Genomic DNA, 20,073 nt, shown 5'->3' on the forward strand with positions numbered 1-20,073 from the left:
AGACATGAGACTTTTATTTTTTTAGAGACTTGAGACTTGACTTGGACTCGTGACCAAAGACTTGACTTGGACTTGCAAAAAAAGACTTGTGAACATCTCTGTCATGAATATTAAACACAACAACCTCTGAACATTACAAATATTCGCCTCAATTCAACCTGGAACCTCTCTCATACAATAATACAATACAAAGTGTGTGTGTGTGTGTGTGTGTGTGTGTGTGTGTGTGTGTGTGTGTGTGTGTGTGTGTGTGTGTGTGTGTGTGTGTGTGTGTGTGTGTGTGTGTGTGTGTGTGTGTGTGTGTGTGTGTGTGATGGATGGATCGTTGGAGCTATGTGCAACTCAAGGCATACGCTCGAACCGGAGCTGCCTGGACGCTGCAATCATGTTGCGCGCACTATCCGAGCTGAGTGTGCTGACTTTTCGTACAATGTCCCACTGCCTGGCTTCCTGCATAAAGTCAAGTGCTCGGCGCAGTTGTCGGCGAAATATCGCTCCTCTGTTTTCATTTAAACAGCTCCTTATATCCGTTAGCGCTGCTAGCTAGCACCAGATGCTAACAACAACAATACACGTAAGGTCTCTCTCTCTCGCTCGCTCGGGCCACACATACACACACCCTCCCGGTCCTCCCGATGGCCAGTCGGTGCCTGCCGGTGAGTGTGGAAGTGTGGTCTGCCACAAGCGGGCAGCAGGAGCGGGGCTGTCAGCATCAGCTTGTAGATGGTATTTTAAACTCGATGCGCTCTGAAACTACGGGGCGGCCGAGGACAAAAAATAGACATGCATTAATTGCGTTAAAATAATTAGTGGCGTTAATTTTGTTTTGCGTTAACGCGTTATCAACGCGTTAACTTGACAGCCCTAGTACATATATATATGATATACATATTTGTATTTTTGTATTCAGGATTGTGGGAAACGGTATTTCGATCCCTCTGCCTGTACACACAACCTGAAAGATTGACAATAAAGTTGACTTTGACTAATGCAACAATTAAGTGCTGCATTGGAAATGTTACTGAAGTAAAACACAAGTACCACGATATATTAACAAAAACTAAAAATCAGTTTGTTTGTAGATGCTAATGAATTCCGATATAATTGGCTAATTGACAAATGGACAACGCTGTTCTCGTATACACCGTCTTTACAAGGTTTGTTTATATACACTTCAATCTCATATTTTAAATCTTATATAGTAAAGTAACTTAAAAATAAACCAGGAAGAAGTATTAAGAGATTTTTATTAAGTAAAATTACTAATACAACACTCTAAAAATACAAGTTAAAGGTCCCATGTCATGGCCATTTCTACTGATCATAATTCCATTGTTGAGGTATACTAAAATAGATTTATACTGTTCAATTTTCCAAACTCACATTGGTTTCTCACAGCATCTCTGTATAGTATGTGTATTCACTCTCTGTCCTACACGGCTTGTTGGAGCTCCTCAGGGTCACGGAGAGTAAACCAGTTTTAAGATGTTGAAAAGTTCACTAAACATAAAAAGGCATTTCAAAGAAGTTGTGTTATTCTACATTTTGACACCAAGATTTTCTGATTTTACTGCGAATGTATATCGGTTCCAAATATCAGTTATCGTCTCCTTGATTACTAATAATCGGTATCGGCCTTGAAAAAGCCATATCGATCGATCCCTACAGCGCACAGGTAATATGTTTTGTTCACCTGAGTGGAGTCTTGCAGGCACATCGCCTTGTCTTTTTTTGGTGTATTTATGTGAGCTCCTCCACCTATGATAATTTGGCCTTTCATTGAATGCTTTATAAACCAAACAGTCACACTTACAGATGTCATTGTGAATTGGAAAACTGCATTTAAATGTCGTTAAAAGGTCAACGTTTCAATGTATTGTTCAGCAATTGTTGGTCGTTTACTAGGAATAGACATATTTTAAGCTCAAATACTTTGTTCTACGTTTAAACCTTCAGCACATCATTTATTTTGTGATGATTTAAAAGTACAATCCAGAATAATATACGTGCTCGCCTTTTTACCAATTTCTTCGTATCACAGTTTTGCATGATGTCACTGAAGGACAATGTTTTAAGGATCTCTTGTCGAGCTAGGTTGTCAGTTTGAAATGTCTGGATGAAGATGTAACTGATTTTATGTGACAGACAAAAACTAAACCTCAAAATGAATGTGACACTGGTCTCAGCAGAGAAGTTCATCTTGTATTTGAAACACCTTGAGTGTTTGATCTTGCAAATAAAGAAGCAATCCAGACGATCAACCGGATCCTGCATCTAATTCTTGCTGCTGCACTTTTCTGTTTTCTACAGATACCTTTATTGTTGCTGTGGTACCCAAGCTTTTAGGAACCGTAACATATGGTTTGCTAAGTGATGTTCAATAGTAGAGACTAAGCTGAACACTAGTAGCTGTGTAGTAGAGTGCAGGTCTGCTGGTGGTTCCCAGAGTCCGGTCAGGTGCTAGAGCTTTCGGCTACCAAGCCCTGTTCCTCTGGAATCAACTTCCAGTGACGATCAGGGAGGCAGACAGTGTCCACACATTTATGAGCAGGTTAAAGACTTTCCTTTTTAGTACAGTGTACAGTTAAGACTGGTTTTAAACCCCCTTTTATACATCCTCATGGACCCTTCGTTTTATGGAATTGTATTTATTGTACTCCAACTGTATTTGTGTCATTGTGTTATGTTTCTTTTTAAAATTTGTATTTTCACATTGATCTTATAAGATACATTTGTTGTTTTTACATTGTCAATTGTGTTTGTTGACTTGTGCTGCCCTCTGAGACAAATAGGATTTGTGATTTTGGGCTATATAAATAAACTTGAATTTAATTGAATAGTAGCTTTGAACTGTTCAATCTAACCTATCAATGTTGGAGCCTGGGACCTAAGATTGTCATCGTCATAACTACACTGTAGCTATGTACGTATGACTAATAAAAGCCTTGAACCTTGAAATATATTTTCTATGTGCCTTCAATAAAAATAAATAAGATGGCTACACAAACAGACAGCTAAGTAAACACAGACACACAGACGGTCACAACAATGCACAGGATGATGGGGGACAGACTTGATGTCCAGAGGCAGAGTCTGGTACTGACCTGCCAAAGTCACAGAGTTTGAGGATGGCCGTCTCCGGGTCCACCAGCAGGTTCTGGGGTTTGATGTCTCTGTGACACACGCCCTGGGAATGGATATAAGCCAGACTGCGGAACAGCTGGTACATGTACACCTGAGAGGGGGGGGGGGGGGGGGGGGGGGGGGGGAGAGAGAGAGAGAGAGTTAGCATCAACTCAGACAGAAACATACAGATAAACCAGGAAGAAAAAGCAAAGAATAGCCGTTTCCCCCCTGTTTGCATGTGGAGTCAGGTGACTCGTGACACACAGGGAGGCTACAGATCCCTATCAGAGTTCAACAAGGAACATTCACGCCTTATGTAAACCTTTTTAGTACCACACTGGATGCAATGTAATACCTCTTGTGTTATAATACTGGTCAAACTGTTTTGAAGCTTGTAGGAAGCTTGAATGAGGGGTGTTGGTATAATTGATAATTACCGATATTAAAATAAATACAAATGTATTCCATGTTGATAATACACCAATGATAATGTTGTGTAAATATTTCAAAAACACTTCTTTATGTTCTCACTTTGTATCCTAAATGCACAACAGCTGAAAAATAGACAAAAAGCACAATAAACCAATTTACCTTAAAAACAAGTTCAAGTTTCCGCACAAGTTGATAGAATTGCAATACTTTGGCAAGAACCAGTGGCGGACTGGACATCGGGATGGGCCGGTACCGGTCGGACAATCACTAGCACCCCCCCCCCCGTTGACAATTTACTGGCGTAGCCAAAGTGGGCCAGTCGGACAATCACTAGCAATCTGGACCGATAAGTGGCAGAAAATTGATTGCTTAACCAATTGAAATGTCATTAATTCCATTGAGAACAATGAGCTTCCCATGTCCACTTTCCCATTAAAGGATATAACAGAGTCCTCGAGCACATAGTGGAACAAACTCAAAGGTTTATAGATATATATAAGAGCTCCTTAAAGCCTGCAATTGGATGCAAAAATACTCCAATGACTGCCTACAAGTGATTGCAAGAGACAATCTTTTAGACTTCAACAACTAACAAGCAAGACTTTCCTGTTGAATTTTCCGGATCTACCAATACCCATATAATTAATTGCCTTGTATACATTCAGATACTTTAATGTAATTTCCCTTTGGACTGGAAGCCTCGTGTGACCTTAGCTGACCCGAGCGAAGGCAGTGGTTCCTGAAATAGCATTATAAATGGCACAGACAGCAGGAAGTAGTTGAAGTAAGAAGTATTGCTTTGAGTTGTTCAGACTTATGCTTAAACTTTGCTAATTTCTTGTGAAAATAAATCACTAAATACACTTTGATGAGGACCAAGATAGCATTTTTGAACTTTGGGAACTACTGAGCTGAGGCTTAGCTGACTTTAGTTGGGAAACTGCATTACAAATTAGAAATCTTACACACCATCTGGCTCTATAACACAAGTTTGTATTTTTTTTGGCAGAGGCAGGAGCATCTGTGTGTGTCTGTAAGGTTTCTCATCACACACCAGTCACATCAATTTGTGTCCTAATTTTGCAGAGTGTTGAAAGAAGCAGCTGTGTGGTGTCTGCAGCAGCCCGCAGTGGCATGGTATTTACAACAAAATAACAGGGGGGTAAAAACTCCCCCAGATGATGTACAACTAACCCCTATTTGACATTTGTCTAAACATCCTAGGTCAATGGTGATGTGTGATGTCCTTGTGTAAAAATGGCTCTCACTTATAAGTCTGCAGCCTTTAAATGTGCCCGTGGAATGCCGATAGAAAGCATCTTAATATGACAAATCACCGCCATCACCATTATCTCGCTATTATTACCCATATGATGCAGTGACAGAGATAAAAAGATGATTGCAGAGAAAATGATGAGTGAAGGATGCCGTTTAAAAAGGCGAAGAGGAGGGCAGGGGTGAGGAAGAGGGAAACAATGAGACACGGTGAAAACATTGAGTCCCAGGGGACGGGAAGAGATGGCACGCTGAGATAGAAGTGTGTCGCTGGAGGACGGAGGGATGACAGAGCAGAGAGAAAGTGTGTGTGAGGGGGAGATCAGCATGCATCTCCGAGCCATGGGGGAGCAGCAGGCTGAGGAGGGGAAATGGGCCATGAGACAGCTATAATGTCCTCTGCTGCTGCAGACACGGTGAACACACAAACACTCTCTCCGAAATGAGCACCCTTTTAGACAGGGAGCCAAGTGTATTGCAAACAGATGAATTCCCTTGGGACCATCTTTCCCTTTCTGCCTCTATAACCCTTAAACAGTGAGCTGAACCAACAGGAACATACTCGATCGTTTGTTACATCCTCAGGCAATTACTGAAGAAATGTAGTTTCCTTAAATGCGACCTTAAGTAACGGATGAAGCTCAAATCTATTCCATGTGATGTCGCAGAGTGTGACAGAAAGTCTCTATTTTACAAAGACGTAAAGCAGTAAGCACACAGATCTTCTGCCAAAGACGATACATTCTCCAACTTGTAAAGCAAAAGGCTTTTTAGCAGAAGTACTGTATCTGTCTTGTTTGGCAGTCTGGGTGTCAAGGGTTCCCTAAAACGAGTAAATGCACTATGTTAAATGGCAGCTAAAGGGCATTTCAGATGTATTAATCCCCCACAAAACCAATGATATCCATTCATCCCTGTTGCCTTTTGGATCCATAAACAGACAGGGGTTAAGACCTCTGCAAGCTTTGAGGACTTCTTATGATGACTTTGAGTGTAGTCAAAATGACCAGACAGTTTATTTGCCTCTGATTATAACAGTTTTTGTTCCCTTGTGAGAATGTAAGTATTTAATCCCTGAATAACTGACTTGAATTAACCTTTTAATGCTTATAGTGGCATGGTGGAAGAGTGTGTGTGTGTCAGGGACGTGCACAGACACTTGGAGGGGCTATTGCTCTAAACTGGAAAAAGGGCCTGCCCCGAAAAAAAACATAAGACCTTTTTGTAAAAGAAACCAAATGATTATTACATCAACTAAATTGAACAGTAATTCACATCTCATAACAAAATAAACTAAGGCGACTACTTGCATTCGGTGACTTAATTTCAAAAATGAAAATCAGGGACATTTGTTTTGCGGTCCATATCTCATTAAAATATCTAATGTTAGTAACTATTAAAGACAAAATGGGGACAATTCTGTTCTAATAGTTTGACCATTGTAACTGCTGTGCAGTCCAGACATCCTGATAAAACAGGGCCTCTAACCAGGGGTTAAATTGGGCCGGGGCAGTTCGGGTCTCAGCCCCGGCACATAGGATGATGCTCTGACGTCATCGCCCTCGCTCATTTGTCATTTGTTTAAGCCATAATGTCAAAACATCTCTCGTTCTTAATATAGACTTTATTTAGGGTCGATATGTGTTGACTTTAAAATTTAAAATAGCAGATCTCTGTGACAGGATATAGTTTTTCCGCTTAGTGAACGTGTGTCTCTGCTCCGATCAGGAGCTGCAGCACCGTGGCTCCTTCGTGCAGAGAGTCTGCAGCGGTGTGTGTGTGTGTGTGTGTGTGTGCAGAGAGTCTGCAGCGGTGCAGTGGTACCGCCAAACCCCCGACCCATCTTGTAACACGGAGCCCGTTTCCTACACCATCAGGGCCGGTTCTAACCGATTTGCTGCCCTAGGCGAGATTTTAGCTGGCGCCCCCCCTGCCAGAAAATCGTTCAGTAGAACAAATAAAAGTATCCAAGGAATACACAATAGAATATATAAAAAATAAATGAAAAATCTCTACAAAAGACCAATGCACTACAAAAACAGAAACGTATTGACATAGGTCATATACATCAAAGGCTTCAAATGTATTCAGTATTATATGAACATGTTTTGATTGGGGTGAGGACATCACATCCTCTAGGGGGGTCCGGGGGTATGCCCCCCCGCTAAGAAATGTTTGAACATTTAAAGTAAAATACTTCAATCTGGTGCACTTAGAGCACACATTACTAGAGACCTGGGGCCTCATTTATAAAGGGATATACGCTCAAAAAATGGCGTACGCCAATTTCTACGCAATGTTTGCGATTTATAAAATACTAACTTGACGGGAAAATGTGCGGTCCTCCACGCAAACTCTAACCCATGCGTACGCACTAAGCACAAAAACGGGAGAGACGAGAAACTGCGACACCGTTGGCAGAAGGAAGAATGGAGAGAAATATGTGGAAATAATACCATAAACAAAATGTTACCTCTCATTTATCATATGAAGAATTCATTTTCAAACATTGATGAAAGCCAATCTTAAAATGATTTAACAAACTCCTCGGTGCACACAAAAACATAACTTGGAGAAATAAATAAATACGGATATGTTATTTAAAACCACCTCGAATATGTTGTGTTAATGTTATGAAATGTTTTCTCATAAATGATGCGGTAAGCAGGAGGACAGAATTACGTCTAAACGGACGCCGTTTTGCATTTCCATAGGTTGTAGATACGAGCATGGTTTTATATACTACCATGTTTAATCGTGTTTTATGCCGTTTGCCAAGACTTGATAAGTCGCTCGTAAAACACAGGAGGTATGGAAGCTAAGAACACAATATGTGGTAAATTGTACAGCTAATATAACACAACACATTAGTTGTATGTCCTTTAACTGGTGGATATAGAGTTGCTGCGGGGAGGGGGGGGGGGTTGAGATGCACAGGCTGCAGTGGAGACGCTGCGCACACCTGATCGACAGCTGGGACACAAACCACCAAATACAAAAACATAATTCAGATCCAGTCGTCATGACTCCACTCCGGAGGGATTCCCCGATCACTTCTTACAGTCTCTCATCAAGGGGGGGGGGTCTCCTGTCCCCGGTACAAACACACTGCCTGAGGAAGGCTATGTGTATTTTTTTTTTCATTAACCTTTTTCGGACCACTTATTTATTTATTTTGGTGACGATCCGACCTCCATGCTGCTACTCTGGTTCAAACGGCATCCACCTAACAATATGATTTATCTCCACCTCCCCAAAATAACCAAAATCTGACACGGTGTGAGATGTCTTTTTTGGCTGTTCTGTCGTCATTTCCTGCGCCGCTGTGTGGACGGGCCGTAAAACACCCATATGAAAAAGATTGGTTTACATTTTAATAATCAAATAAGTATGTGAACATAACCGATAACCTATCAGAGCCAATGGAAAATAAATGCAACTTATTTTATTTTTGTTGTTCATTCATATCTTATTTTACCTAGTTAACATTTATTTATGCATATTTTTGTATCTCAAGTTTTAAACGATATTTTTGGTTTACTGTCCTATATTATACATTGAAATCATTTCAAACCTGTTTACCCCAATAATTATAAAGGAGTGCCTTGGAAATATTTGTTTACATAAATTGCATTTATCTCTCTTGCTCGCTCCCACACCCACTTTGGCTGTGAGCTGCGGACGCCTGATAAGCCAACACCCCCCACTTTCATCACTTACAGCGCCCATCGTACAGGGCAAATGAAAAGTGTAACCGGGGTGAAAAGGGTGTTACCTTGACTTAATTTTGAATGTTGTTACATCAAGGCCGAAAATTAGGATGAGCGCAAACAGTCGAAATGTTTTTTTCATATGCCAAAAACCGGCCCTGTACACCATGCTAAATATGTCTGCATAAAGCTGAGTTATGATCGGTCATAATAACACAGAATTTGGTGATGATTAAATAGTTACCGTGAGATTTACTGCCATACTTTTGGCCATACTCACGCAGCCCTACAACTGAATTGAGATTTCCACACAAATGTTCTTTAGCAAGTGTGCAGAGCAGTGTTGATTTAAAAAAGCAATTTGAAGGTTGGATATTTGTAAACCTTGTTTTGTGTATCTATTAATAATTTAAGATGTAAATGAATTCCAGTTTATTTGTAGTACTTTCTATTTTTATTGTGACATTTGGTGGCATCAATGTGTGCATTTGATACAGATAATGGAGCAGTTGCTTTAGGGCCACAGTGTAGGCCTATATCCCTTATCAAGTTGATTCGGCCACAAAAAAAAAAAAAAACTCTCGCTCTCTCCAGAGGGGCAGGTCAGCCAAAAAGGCCAAACGAGCCGTTGCCCTGGCAACATTAGCCCGTACGTCCCTGGTGTGTGTATATGTGTGTGTGCGTGCATGCGTGCGTGTGTACTGACCTTAACATAGATGATGGGGATGGTGGTCTTTGCCTTGTTGAAGTGCCGAGCCACCCTGTACACGGTCTCGGGAACGAAGTCCAGCACCAGATTCAAATACACCTCATCTTTCTGAGAAGGAGGGGGGGGGAAAGGAAAAAGGTTGTTTAATTATAGGTGGAAAGAGAAAGGGATGTAAGGAGTATAAAACCAATTTAATAAAATGTGTTGTGTGGTTCATGGAGGGAGTAATTAGGCAACAAATAAATACTGTTTGCAGATTAGTTATCAGACTGCTTTTAAAAAGGACATAATGAAATATTTATCTCATACTTTGGACTTATTTTCTTAAAGGTCACCTATCATGCTATTTTTAGGCAATAGTGTAGGTCTCAGATATATACAAATATATAAAACACATGTCTATGAAGTGTTTTGCTCAAAATACCAAACAGATCACCCATTCTAGCCATGCCTCATATCCCTCTGTTTCACTTCCTGTTTCAAAAGTGCTGATTTGGGTATAAAGCTTTAAAAAAAAATAAAAAAGCAGGGGGCTGAGCTCATGTGGGACCCGGCAGCTACTGTCTAAACTAAATACTGTGGTGATGAAACGATATTACATCATATCGGACGCAAATCTGGATCAGCTCCGTTGTTCCCCGTTTTTAGAGATTTGGGTACGGAGGAAAAGAGAGAGGGTTTTATTTTCTGACGCTGCGTGAGTTCCCCGACACACCGGGGACACATGTTTATAAAAGACATCACAAAGTGCATTTTGCATGATAGGTCCCCTTTAAGTAAATATTTGCTGCAAACAATTAACAATTACAGATGAAGCAGCTAATTTGTTGCAAAATATACACCATTTCTAATCAATTACATTTTTGAAACTAAACTTTTAAGCTTTTTAAATTAAAGTATATTCTTATCAGTGTAAACACAGTTAGCCTGCAATAATAAATATTACAACAGAGTGTAAATAATGACTGAATAGGATATTACAGCTCATTAATGTAATACAGTTTGTGTAGTGTTAAGTTCACAGGGTACGGATCACAAGTCACAAGTTGGCTGATACAGCTTGTGTTTTTTCTTAGATACATTTAGGAAAACCACAATTATAAGCCAACAATTCATCAAAAGAACTTGAACCTGCAAACCGTTAAGTAAAGAGAGTGGAACTCAATGTACAATAAGACCAGGATCAACTTGTCTGAAACGTGTCTATGAGTCATCACTGATGCATGCTGGGTGTGGAGGGAGAGTGCTTCGTCTCGAAACCTGATTCATGCTGCATTAAAACGTCACGTCAGTGCGTACACACCTTCTCTCCACTGGAGTAGAAGAAGTAACGTAGCCTCACAATGTTGCAGTGGTCCAATTTCCTCATAATTTGCAGCTCCCTATTCTGTAATGAAGAAAGGAAAAAGAGGACTCATTACAAACAAGGTCCATCAGTCAGGATGTATTAATCAAACTGATTTGCGTCTACAACACATCCATTACCACTTCTTTGTAGGTGCAACTTTAACAGTAATGATCTTATTTTTTTAACAATATTTGTATTGAAGTTTTCAAATATAACGAACATTACACATACATTAAACGGTCAGTCTAGGTGGCAGATACAGTGTACAATCAAATGATTAAGCATGTACATAAACACAGGTCAGTATCCAGATGATACAGGGATCACAAAGTACAGAAATCGTCAATAAATCTGACGTGAGCTACTACACTTTATAATCGTATTCCCGTTGCCCCGCCCTTTAGTTTTATTGATCATTACCAACATTCTTTTTCAAAAACTCCATGAAGCACCCCCTAACAGTAATGATTTGGTGAGTGTAAGCTTCTCTAAACATACCTTGAACCTCTTGTCTTGGAGAACTTTCTTAATGGCCACCATCTCCTGGCTGTCGATGAGGCGAGCCTGGTAGACCACCCCAAAGGAGCCATTCCCTATAACCTTAATGTCTGTATAAGAGACTTCCTGTGGGCGGTCGGGGCCCTGGCCGGGTGTGGCTACCACCGTCGTCACCTTGCCACTGTCTCCTGTGGGCAGAAAACACACCTCGTTAGAAAAAGCCTAAATGACACCCAAGTTAAATATGTAAAATAGTTCTGTGTTTTTAAATGTTTGTTTTACGTACGTCTGAACCTACCTGGTAATAAACCTGTTTCTGATTCTGATAATGTGAAAAGTATGGATATTTTTGTAATAAAAATCCCAATATTTTCTTTGATGAACAGAAGTTTAGACGCGTGAGAAGCCAAGTGAAATGACCCTCTACAGTTCGGCTTTAATCCAGTTTCCCTGAGAGAGAGATTTAACGTCAACAAGCCCTCCCTACGTCTCCAAATGGTTGTGACCAATCTGGTGGCTCCCCAGACACACACTGGCTGCTGGTAATGAGCTGCTGATTCTTCACACAACAATGTCCCGCTGCCCCACTGAGTGAAACCAGCTCCAACCTCTTTATAAACAGGAGAAGCACATATGGTGCAGCTCGACAGAACCTATGGTTGTGCAATGCATCTCATTTTATTGTCAATTACTGTATTGGCTTCTAATGATTATCACCAAAAAAAGAATCTGAATGAAATGACTATTGCAACATAACGTTTCGCTGTGGTGCTCTCGTTTTGTCTTGTGTTATAAATGCAGCACACCTCTTGCTGAGCAGAGACACCGCTCACTGGGCCTGGCTCTCCTCTGGGAGCTGACTGGACGACGCCCGGCAGATACACTCTTGGTTCTAGGTCGGCTTGGAAAGGGCCAGGTGACTATCAGGTAGGGCTGTGCAATTAATCGTATTTTAATCGCGATTACGATTATGGCTTGCGACGATTATGAAAACAGCATAATTGACAAAATACGATTATTTTGCTGGGTGCGCTTTCGCCCCTCCCTAAAAGCCCACTCGGCCACGTGGGAGTGACATGTGTTGTGAGTGTTCAGCGCGAGCTAAGATGTCAGAACAAGAGCAGCAACTCGTTAAAAAGAAGGGTACAACTATTTCCACTATTTGCAAGTACTTTGCCATTACATTTCACATCGCTAAAGATATGTGCCCAGTTAGCACTGTTAGCAACCAGGGCTTCAAGCAACTTGTCAACATGTTGGACAAGCGTTACGCGATGCCGTCTCGGTATTATTTCAGCAGGTCTGCGCAGCCTGCACTATATGACAAATGCCGTGGGGAAGCTGAGAGAGATGTGGCTTCAGCTGACTACTTTGCTACCACAACAGACCTATGGTCTAGCCGAGGGGTGCCCAACCAGTCGATCGCGAGATGTGTCTAAAAATAGAACAACAATAATCTGTTTTATGGTTAATGTCCTGTAACATAATCTTCCTGTGCCAGAATAATGCACTTGAACGCATCAAAGCTTTGTGATTGGCCGGCGTCACCCCATGTGTCGGGGCGTGGCTGAGGGTCTTCAGTCCAGGTGGCTTGTCACCTGCCTGCGCTCATCTCTGAAACCAGACCATGTCAACAGGCTGGTGTTTCTTGCAAAACGTCTTTAAGAGATGACATGAGCAGCCCTACCAGCATTTGCCATGGTGGCCTAAACATTTTTATTTGGTCTTAAATTGTAGTTCAACATTTATTTCCTGTTACTTCTGGACCATGACGGTTGGCCAGCCTTCAACGTTTAACTGAGTGGAATATGTTGAATATGTTTTACCAACATGTTGGCTATATGTTAAGGAGTTTTCAGTAGGTTGTGACAGTGCACTGCATCATATTTGATTTAATTTCTTTTGGTCTAATTTATTTTTATTCATCATATTAATAATATATGTTTAGTATGGTTTTGGAAGTGCGCTCCAACATATTTGTTGATCTTGTTTATTGGTAAAATATTATTTGTTTTAAAGTTCAATAAATGGTCAATGAATAATCGTCAAAATAATTGTGATATCAATTATTGACCCAAATAATCGTGATTATGATTTTTGCCATAATCGCACAGCACTACTAGCAGGGATTGCAGGTTTAATCTGTGTCTCTGCGTCAATTAGAGTTTCAGCTCAAAACCTCTGCATTCTCAACGTCCACATTGCAATCATATTCATATACCCTGTACCCATACAACAGTTAACCTCTTAACCTGTTAAGCCCCAAGCCTGGTTTTCAGGCTCGAAAATGACATTCCCAGAACAAATGACCATATCTTCCCTTCTAAAAGAGTTACAGTAATAATCTTTTTTCTCAAAGTAATGATAAACCTGTGAGTTGGATGTAGAAAAGCCAGAATCAATATAGATGTTTTTTATTTTAAAGAAAACTCAGATTGAACATAGTAAAAAAACTGTAAATTATAGTGTCCGTCCAAAAAATATGTTGTACTTATAGTGAAACTACTCTTGGATGATGGGTTAGTAGACTAAAAGCTTTAGGAATCCAAAGTACAACATATAATAAGTACCCTGTATCAAGATTGATGCAAAACAAGTGATATGACATTTTTAGACATATTTAGCAAACACAACCTCTTCTGGGGCCATTTGGGTGGATTTTCCTTATCTCTGGCCCCCCTTGTTCGATGTTGACATGTGACATCTCTTCCTGACCGTTAGAACCAATAGAATCGAAGGGAAATTGTTTTGTTTTTTGGTGGTGGTCTAATGGATAGTGAGGTGGGCTGATGATCGGAAGGTTGCGAGTTCAAATCCTGCCTGGAACACCACTTGCCCTTGAGTAAGGCACTTAGCCCTCGGTTACTCCAGGGAGAATGTCCCTCAGGTCATTGTAAGTCGCTTTGGAATAAGATGTCTGCTAAATGCCTAAATTGTAAATTATATTTTTGGGAGAATAAACTCCACAGATCCTCAACTCCGGTGTGTTTCACTCGCAACACAGGGCAACAAGAACGTTGTCTACAGTAGCCATGAACTCGCATGTATTATCTTATTTGAGGGGGGGTGGATGCGTGGACCACCCGAATAGGTTAAGGGGCCTTTGGCTTTTCTTTTTTGTGCGGTGCCCCCACAAATAGAATACAATTCTGTGGGAAACACTGGATACATCATAAAATAGTAAGATTAGGGTGGATAGGATAGGGTTAGGCTTATGTTTGATATACAGATTATATGTTCTTATCAAATACCTTTGTAGGGTTTCTTTCACCAAATATTTACACAATGAGAATGTTGACCATTGGTCATCAGGAATGTGTATTCATTGACTAAGTGGGTAAAGGCAAATAAAAGCTATAACAATCTCATAAATTCAGAAAATGACATCGCTTTATATTGGGAGGGATGAAACCCTCTTTAATGGTCACGCATGCAGAGCACACAGCACCATTTGTTCTCTGCATTTAACCCATCTTAGTACCAGGAGTCTAGTACTAGGAGCAGTGGGCAGCTAGTGTACAGCACCCGCGGAGCATTGCAATTTCATGTAATTAAAACGTATAAAACCAGTAAAAAAGACACCACCTACGCCATTACAATATTTTATCTAGACGTTATCTAGTCTCGCATCAAGGTATCAATATAATAACACATCGCCCAGCCGTAGCTATAAGTGTTTCTTAAGGAGGTAAAACACAGGTACAGATATCCTTATGACAGAGTATTTGTCCATGTGCAAATCAGGCAAAGTGAGATGTTTAAGATCCGACTGTAACTGACAGCTCTCGTTGGGGTCAAGTTGCTGCTCAGTGTTTGTTGCGCCTGAGTCGGGTCAACACTGATTTGACAAATCGGCACCAGGAGCGAAGACACTAGAAGGGGAAGAACAGCAGAGAAGAGGCCCATTGCCAAAAGGCTTGTCAGATCCTGTGATAAAGATGATGTGGACAGTAGCACACCCAGAAGTGCTCCTATTTCCTGAGCTTGCTCACTTCGCCTGTCTCAACAGGACCCCTCCTGATCTCTAGTAGGTCTCAGAGTCTCAAAATGGAGTCAGACAATGAAGCATTTTGGGCTCTCCCGTGAATTGGCAAAAAAAACGAGTCAGTGTTTTGGCTTCATCGACTGTTATTTCTGTCTGTATAAAAAAATATATAAATCATAAAAGCAAAATAAGCTAACCAGTTGACTTGTGTGGACAAAAGACAACTGTGTACTTTGGTATTTTTGCAATTTTCTAGCCTGAAATGTTTCAAGGTTGTTAGTAAACGGCCGATAGCTTATCCACATGATTGGCCTACATCCCCCCCCCCCCAGGGCAGCGCAAAATATTCATCTCACTTTGTGGTTCCTGCAAATTCCTGTATCCTCAAAACAACGTTCCTCTGTTTTTCCTTTTAGCATCACTTTCACACTCTTTTTTAAACAAGTTAAGTCAGAGGGGAGCACATTGATACGGAGCAGCTGTGGCATGATAGTGCCTTGAATAATGAATGCTAAGATGAGCACTTTGCCCAGCTGTCGGTGAATCGCTTTGGTTTCTCATACGTCAGCACACGCCTGATGAGTAAGAGAAATGGGATGAGCAGAGTGACGAAACCACACCCACACTAACAAGCAATTAGCTTGGAGCACCTTTGGAAGTGTAAAACACAGGCACACTTTTAACTTGATGAAATTATCCGCAATTGCATGATAAATTGCAACAAGTACTTTGTCATTAGTGGACACCTCGTCTGATGAGGGATTTACTCTGGGTGTGGCTTGGATAAAACACTCTAGCTATTGGAGCCTTAATCCATACGCCTAAAGGTTTCCCCTCCTCCGCAATATAAGATGCGTTAACTGACCATACATCAAACATGATCACATGAAATACAAATAACTACATCTGTTGATCAGGAGCATAAAGTTAAGCAGTTGACGTCCACATTTAGCCCCCAAACAGACGCTCTTGCAATGCACCGATCCTACTTGTTCCCTTCAATACCTCAACTCAACCGGATTAGCACTTGGCCTTGACAGATATCAGGTGCTGATAATGTACTCTCTTTTTCCTACATATTAAATCTATATACCACCCTGCATGGATCCTTTTTAAAGTGAGGTCAAATGAGGCAGCGGATTGACATGACTGCTCAGGCACCTTAATATAATAGTGATAATGACATTGATGGAGAATTTGAATTGAATGCGAGTTAGTCCAGCTTCACTGTCACAAAACTTTGACTTAACTAAGCAAGAGTTTCTTGATATAAGATGATGAATCTCATGCATATATGCTCGCTAATAACAGATTATTTGTCACTTTACATTGACCGTTAGCAACCTAAAAGCTTTGATTTGCTAAATAATGTATCTCTGATCAGGCTTAGCTGATCTCTGTCACCTCTTGCTTTAAATGATGACATTAAATGTTTGTCAATATCAGCAAAGACACCATTGACATCATGTTTTGTTTCTGTTCTCAGAGTGATTTAATTGTTGCTTGTTAACGCTACCCGTTAATGAAGAAAGGTTATTCCTTCACTGCTGCACCAAAGTCATTGATTAAATCACTTTAACATGCTGCCAAGTCATCGGACAAGAATAAATAGAGGTTAATAGTGACATCTGTCTTGTGTGAATCGCAGTATTGGCACAATCACTGAGAGCAGAGGTTGCAGAAAGTGACCTTATTAACATTGCTGCTGCTGCACAATATCTAACCATGTCCGAGCAGGCAAACTGCCTCAAGCTCGGTTTTTCCCCATGCACAGTCAAATGTAGAGCCCGGGGTTTTCGGGTGCATCTCTTACAGAAGATGCCTTAGTTTTGTGTGCAAAAATAGACACTTTAGTCTGGCCAAAGGGCAAAAGGGAAGAGATATTTTCAGAGCTAGCCAGTTAGTGTTGATTTCGTCTAAAAGAGAACTTTTATTGAACTTCTGCTGGGCCCAGGCAATCGAGTAAAAAAGATTTTGGAGAGTGAAAACTAAAACTAGGAAAAAGAGAGCATAAAATAAAAAGCAATGCATGTGAATTAGGGTTTTGGTAATCAGGTAACCCAAGAAGGTGCCAGCGATGTGTTTGTCCCTCTTGCTGAGATGACAGCGATGCTTGGTAATGGACGCTTGAATTTGTCAACAGCCTTCATCGGGAATTTGAGCAAAAATATATGCAGAGTGGGCCAAACTGGGTCGTAGAACCTTTTACTTTTTATTGTGGCAACCATGTTAACATGTGAGTGCATCAGCCTTACGCATCACCACACCAGAGGAGAGCTAATACATTACAGCGAGGTTCCTTCATGCAGAGGTCTTATAAGAAGTCAAATGAGCCACCCAACCCCTTATGAGTCAGTTATGGGTTACAGTTAAACTCTGTTTGCTTTTAAAGAGTTATTATTCGAGGCAATTTGTTTTTTTATCTATAAAAAGGATGATAGGGAATGGAAATTATTTCATTTTGAAGTTGTCAGAACATAATTAAATGTTATGTCCCTGTTTATGCACGGGTCTTACTGGACTTTATTTATTTTAAATAAAATGTAGGCAATAAGCAAATTAATATGGTAATAAATATGAATGCCCCAACCACAATCTTTATTTTACCGGCATATGATTTTTTTCAAGCTTAATAGACACAGATAATATTTCACTAGAATGTCTCTCATTTGTCAGGGACCTTTACATCTTCCAGGAAGGGAAACCATTTTTAAATAGAAACCCTGTGTGAATAGAGCGAATCACCTGATGGAGATCTGCTGATGGACTGCATGTACTAACCTACAAGCTAAGCCTCACTACACAGCAGCTTAAGACAACTTTGACTTTCATTCATTGTCTTTGTTATTTCAACTGTTCTTAGAATTACTTGTCTGGGGCCAAATAACTGTATTTCTGCCCCCCCCCCTATTTAAACAAAAACATGATATTTTCTTTAGTCTTTCCATGTATGTTCTTTGGAAACACTCTGTCCAACCCTGCTTATCTTCAGCTCACTGCTACATGACCCCTGAGCATTCTGCATGTTCCTGTCATCACATCAGTAAAACAACTGGAGGGACTTTGCTGTTGGCAGGGCATGGTTTCTAGTAGGGGCCTCACAATGGTGAGCATATTAACCATCGGACAGGCTACTTAAGAGAATAATAGCTTCATCTAAGGTGTACAGAAATGTACTACAATTTAGAACTTCATCTTTAAAGGATGCCAACTCAGTTGAAAAGGTAAAGAGGCAAAACAAGGTTTACCAAACTGTTTCCACAACATTAAACTAGAATTCTCACTTTCTTGCTGAAAGATGGCCTAGTATGGACATAAGTACTGTACCAGCTGTTTAAATCTGTGCATTGATTCTTTCATTATGCACCAGTGTAGGCATCAAGATGAGTTGTGACATTAAGTTAGGTTAGGTTAGATATGGTTGCCATATGCTTATACATTATAATCTGGAACTCTTTGGTATATTTCCACTGATTTAAATGTCCACTCCTGCAGGCTACCACACGACGTTAGGTATCGCTACCCTAGTCTGGCAAAAAAAACTCTGTTCAATATGAGACTGGGCCGAGGACGACGCCTAAAAAGTTAGACTGGATCATTTAAACCTACTATTCGCAAATGTTAGCAGGCTAACTAGCTTCCACATCTGATATTAATGACGAATACATTTGACCAACTCTATTCTTGGGTTTCAATGCAAAAATAAGGGTTAGGCAACGTTGCCGAAAACATTTACATAACATGTTTTACCTTCAAAATATGGATGTTTTAGTTCCACGCTTGCCATCAGCAGCTAACGATCATGTTAGCTATGCGATAAAAGCCCTTGATCGCAATGGTTCGTTAATGAAAAACACAGCTAACGTTAGCAGCTAGCTTAAGTTAGCTAACGAGCTAACTGCTTGCTGGCTAAGGGTTAGCTTCGCGACAATGATCGACACTAAGTACACTCCGGCACATTTATCTAAAAATAACCCTCAACCTGGGTCTTTGTAATAATATGTTTATTGCTCTTGGGGTATACAAATGTAAAAAATAATACTCACTAGGCAGTTTCAGATTCCCGAAGCTCGTCGAGCTGGTTCCACTGGCTGTTGAAGCCCCAGTCTTTCCTGTCGAGCTCCCACCGGCTGCTGCTGATCCGGCACCGGCTGCAGCGGACCCGGGAGCTCCGGGAGGCTCAGCGAAGGAGCTGGTCCTGGGCCGCCCGCTGCCGCTCATATTTGTATGAACTAAAGCCGAGGCAAGGTTGGACGTTATTCGTGGCCAGACCGGCACAAACTTAAGCTATATATATGTGTATTTTAATATTCGGTATGAATATAAACTACACTTACAGCGTTCTGTATAGGTTGCCCGTCTCCCCCTTTCTTCTTCTGTAGAACGGTGATGGTGGGGGGACTGGGGAGTTGACGCACAACTACGTAAAGCGCGCAAGGGTTTCTGGGGGAATGAGTCATTGGGTCTGAGAGTCCACACTAGTGTACATTCGAGTTTAGGACGGAAATCACTGTTTTATTAATATCAGAATGATAATTGTTTGGAATATGTATTCAATTAAAAACTGTGTTGGAAAACACATGAATCATGTTACTAAAATACATTTTCAATCAAAATACACAACATTATATATTTTTGTTTAGTTTTGTTTATTTCTTACGATTTTAGTGTGTACTTTGAATGAACATTTTAGTAAATAGTTAGTGTAAAAAGGGTAGGTGTAATAAGCTGAGGCTTCAGCCTATACTTTTTAGGTCAGTGTTAATTTGCTTAGGGTTTTCACTATTTTAAAAATAATTTCTTGAATGTTAGTTTGTTTTATTTAATTTGTTGTGTTTTAGGTAACTATACTAAACTAAGTTTGAGTAAGAATGATTCTGAAAAAGGCCGGCATCCATCAACTAAAGCGAGAGAAAACTTTCCTCTAACAGTCGACAAAAAACTACAATACCCAGCAGTAAAACTCAGTTTATGATCGACAGTCAACCCA

General features: G+C 40.6%; 1 protein-coding gene across 1 annotated transcript in view; it reads right to left on the bottom strand.

The window, feature by feature from the left end:
* The window catches only part of gsk3ab (glycogen synthase kinase 3 alpha b), a 31,163-nt gene extending 11,648 nt beyond the window's left edge, over window positions 1-19,515 (bottom strand). Inside the window, exons 1-6 of the mRNA XM_034102081.1 lie at window positions 19,421-19,515; window positions 19,130-19,315; window positions 11,099-11,286; window positions 10,556-10,639; window positions 9,250-9,360; window positions 3,105-3,235 (exon numbers count right to left, since the gene is read on the bottom strand). Coding sequence (XP_033957972.1) covers window positions 3,105-3,235; window positions 9,250-9,360; window positions 10,556-10,639; window positions 11,099-11,286; window positions 19,130-19,304 — 689 coding nt within the window. The 5' untranslated portion in view covers window positions 19,305-19,315; window positions 19,421-19,515. The remainder of the gene's footprint in view (window positions 1-3,104; window positions 3,236-9,249; window positions 9,361-10,555; window positions 10,640-11,098; window positions 11,287-19,129; window positions 19,316-19,420) is intronic.
* Window positions 19,516-20,073: the final 558 nt, after the last annotated feature.

This window comes from Pseudochaenichthys georgianus, chromosome 16, assembly GCF_902827115.2.
Source record: "Pseudochaenichthys georgianus chromosome 16, fPseGeo1.2, whole genome shotgun sequence".
Taxonomy (NCBI): Eukaryota; Metazoa; Chordata; class Actinopteri; order Perciformes; family Channichthyidae; genus Pseudochaenichthys; species Pseudochaenichthys georgianus.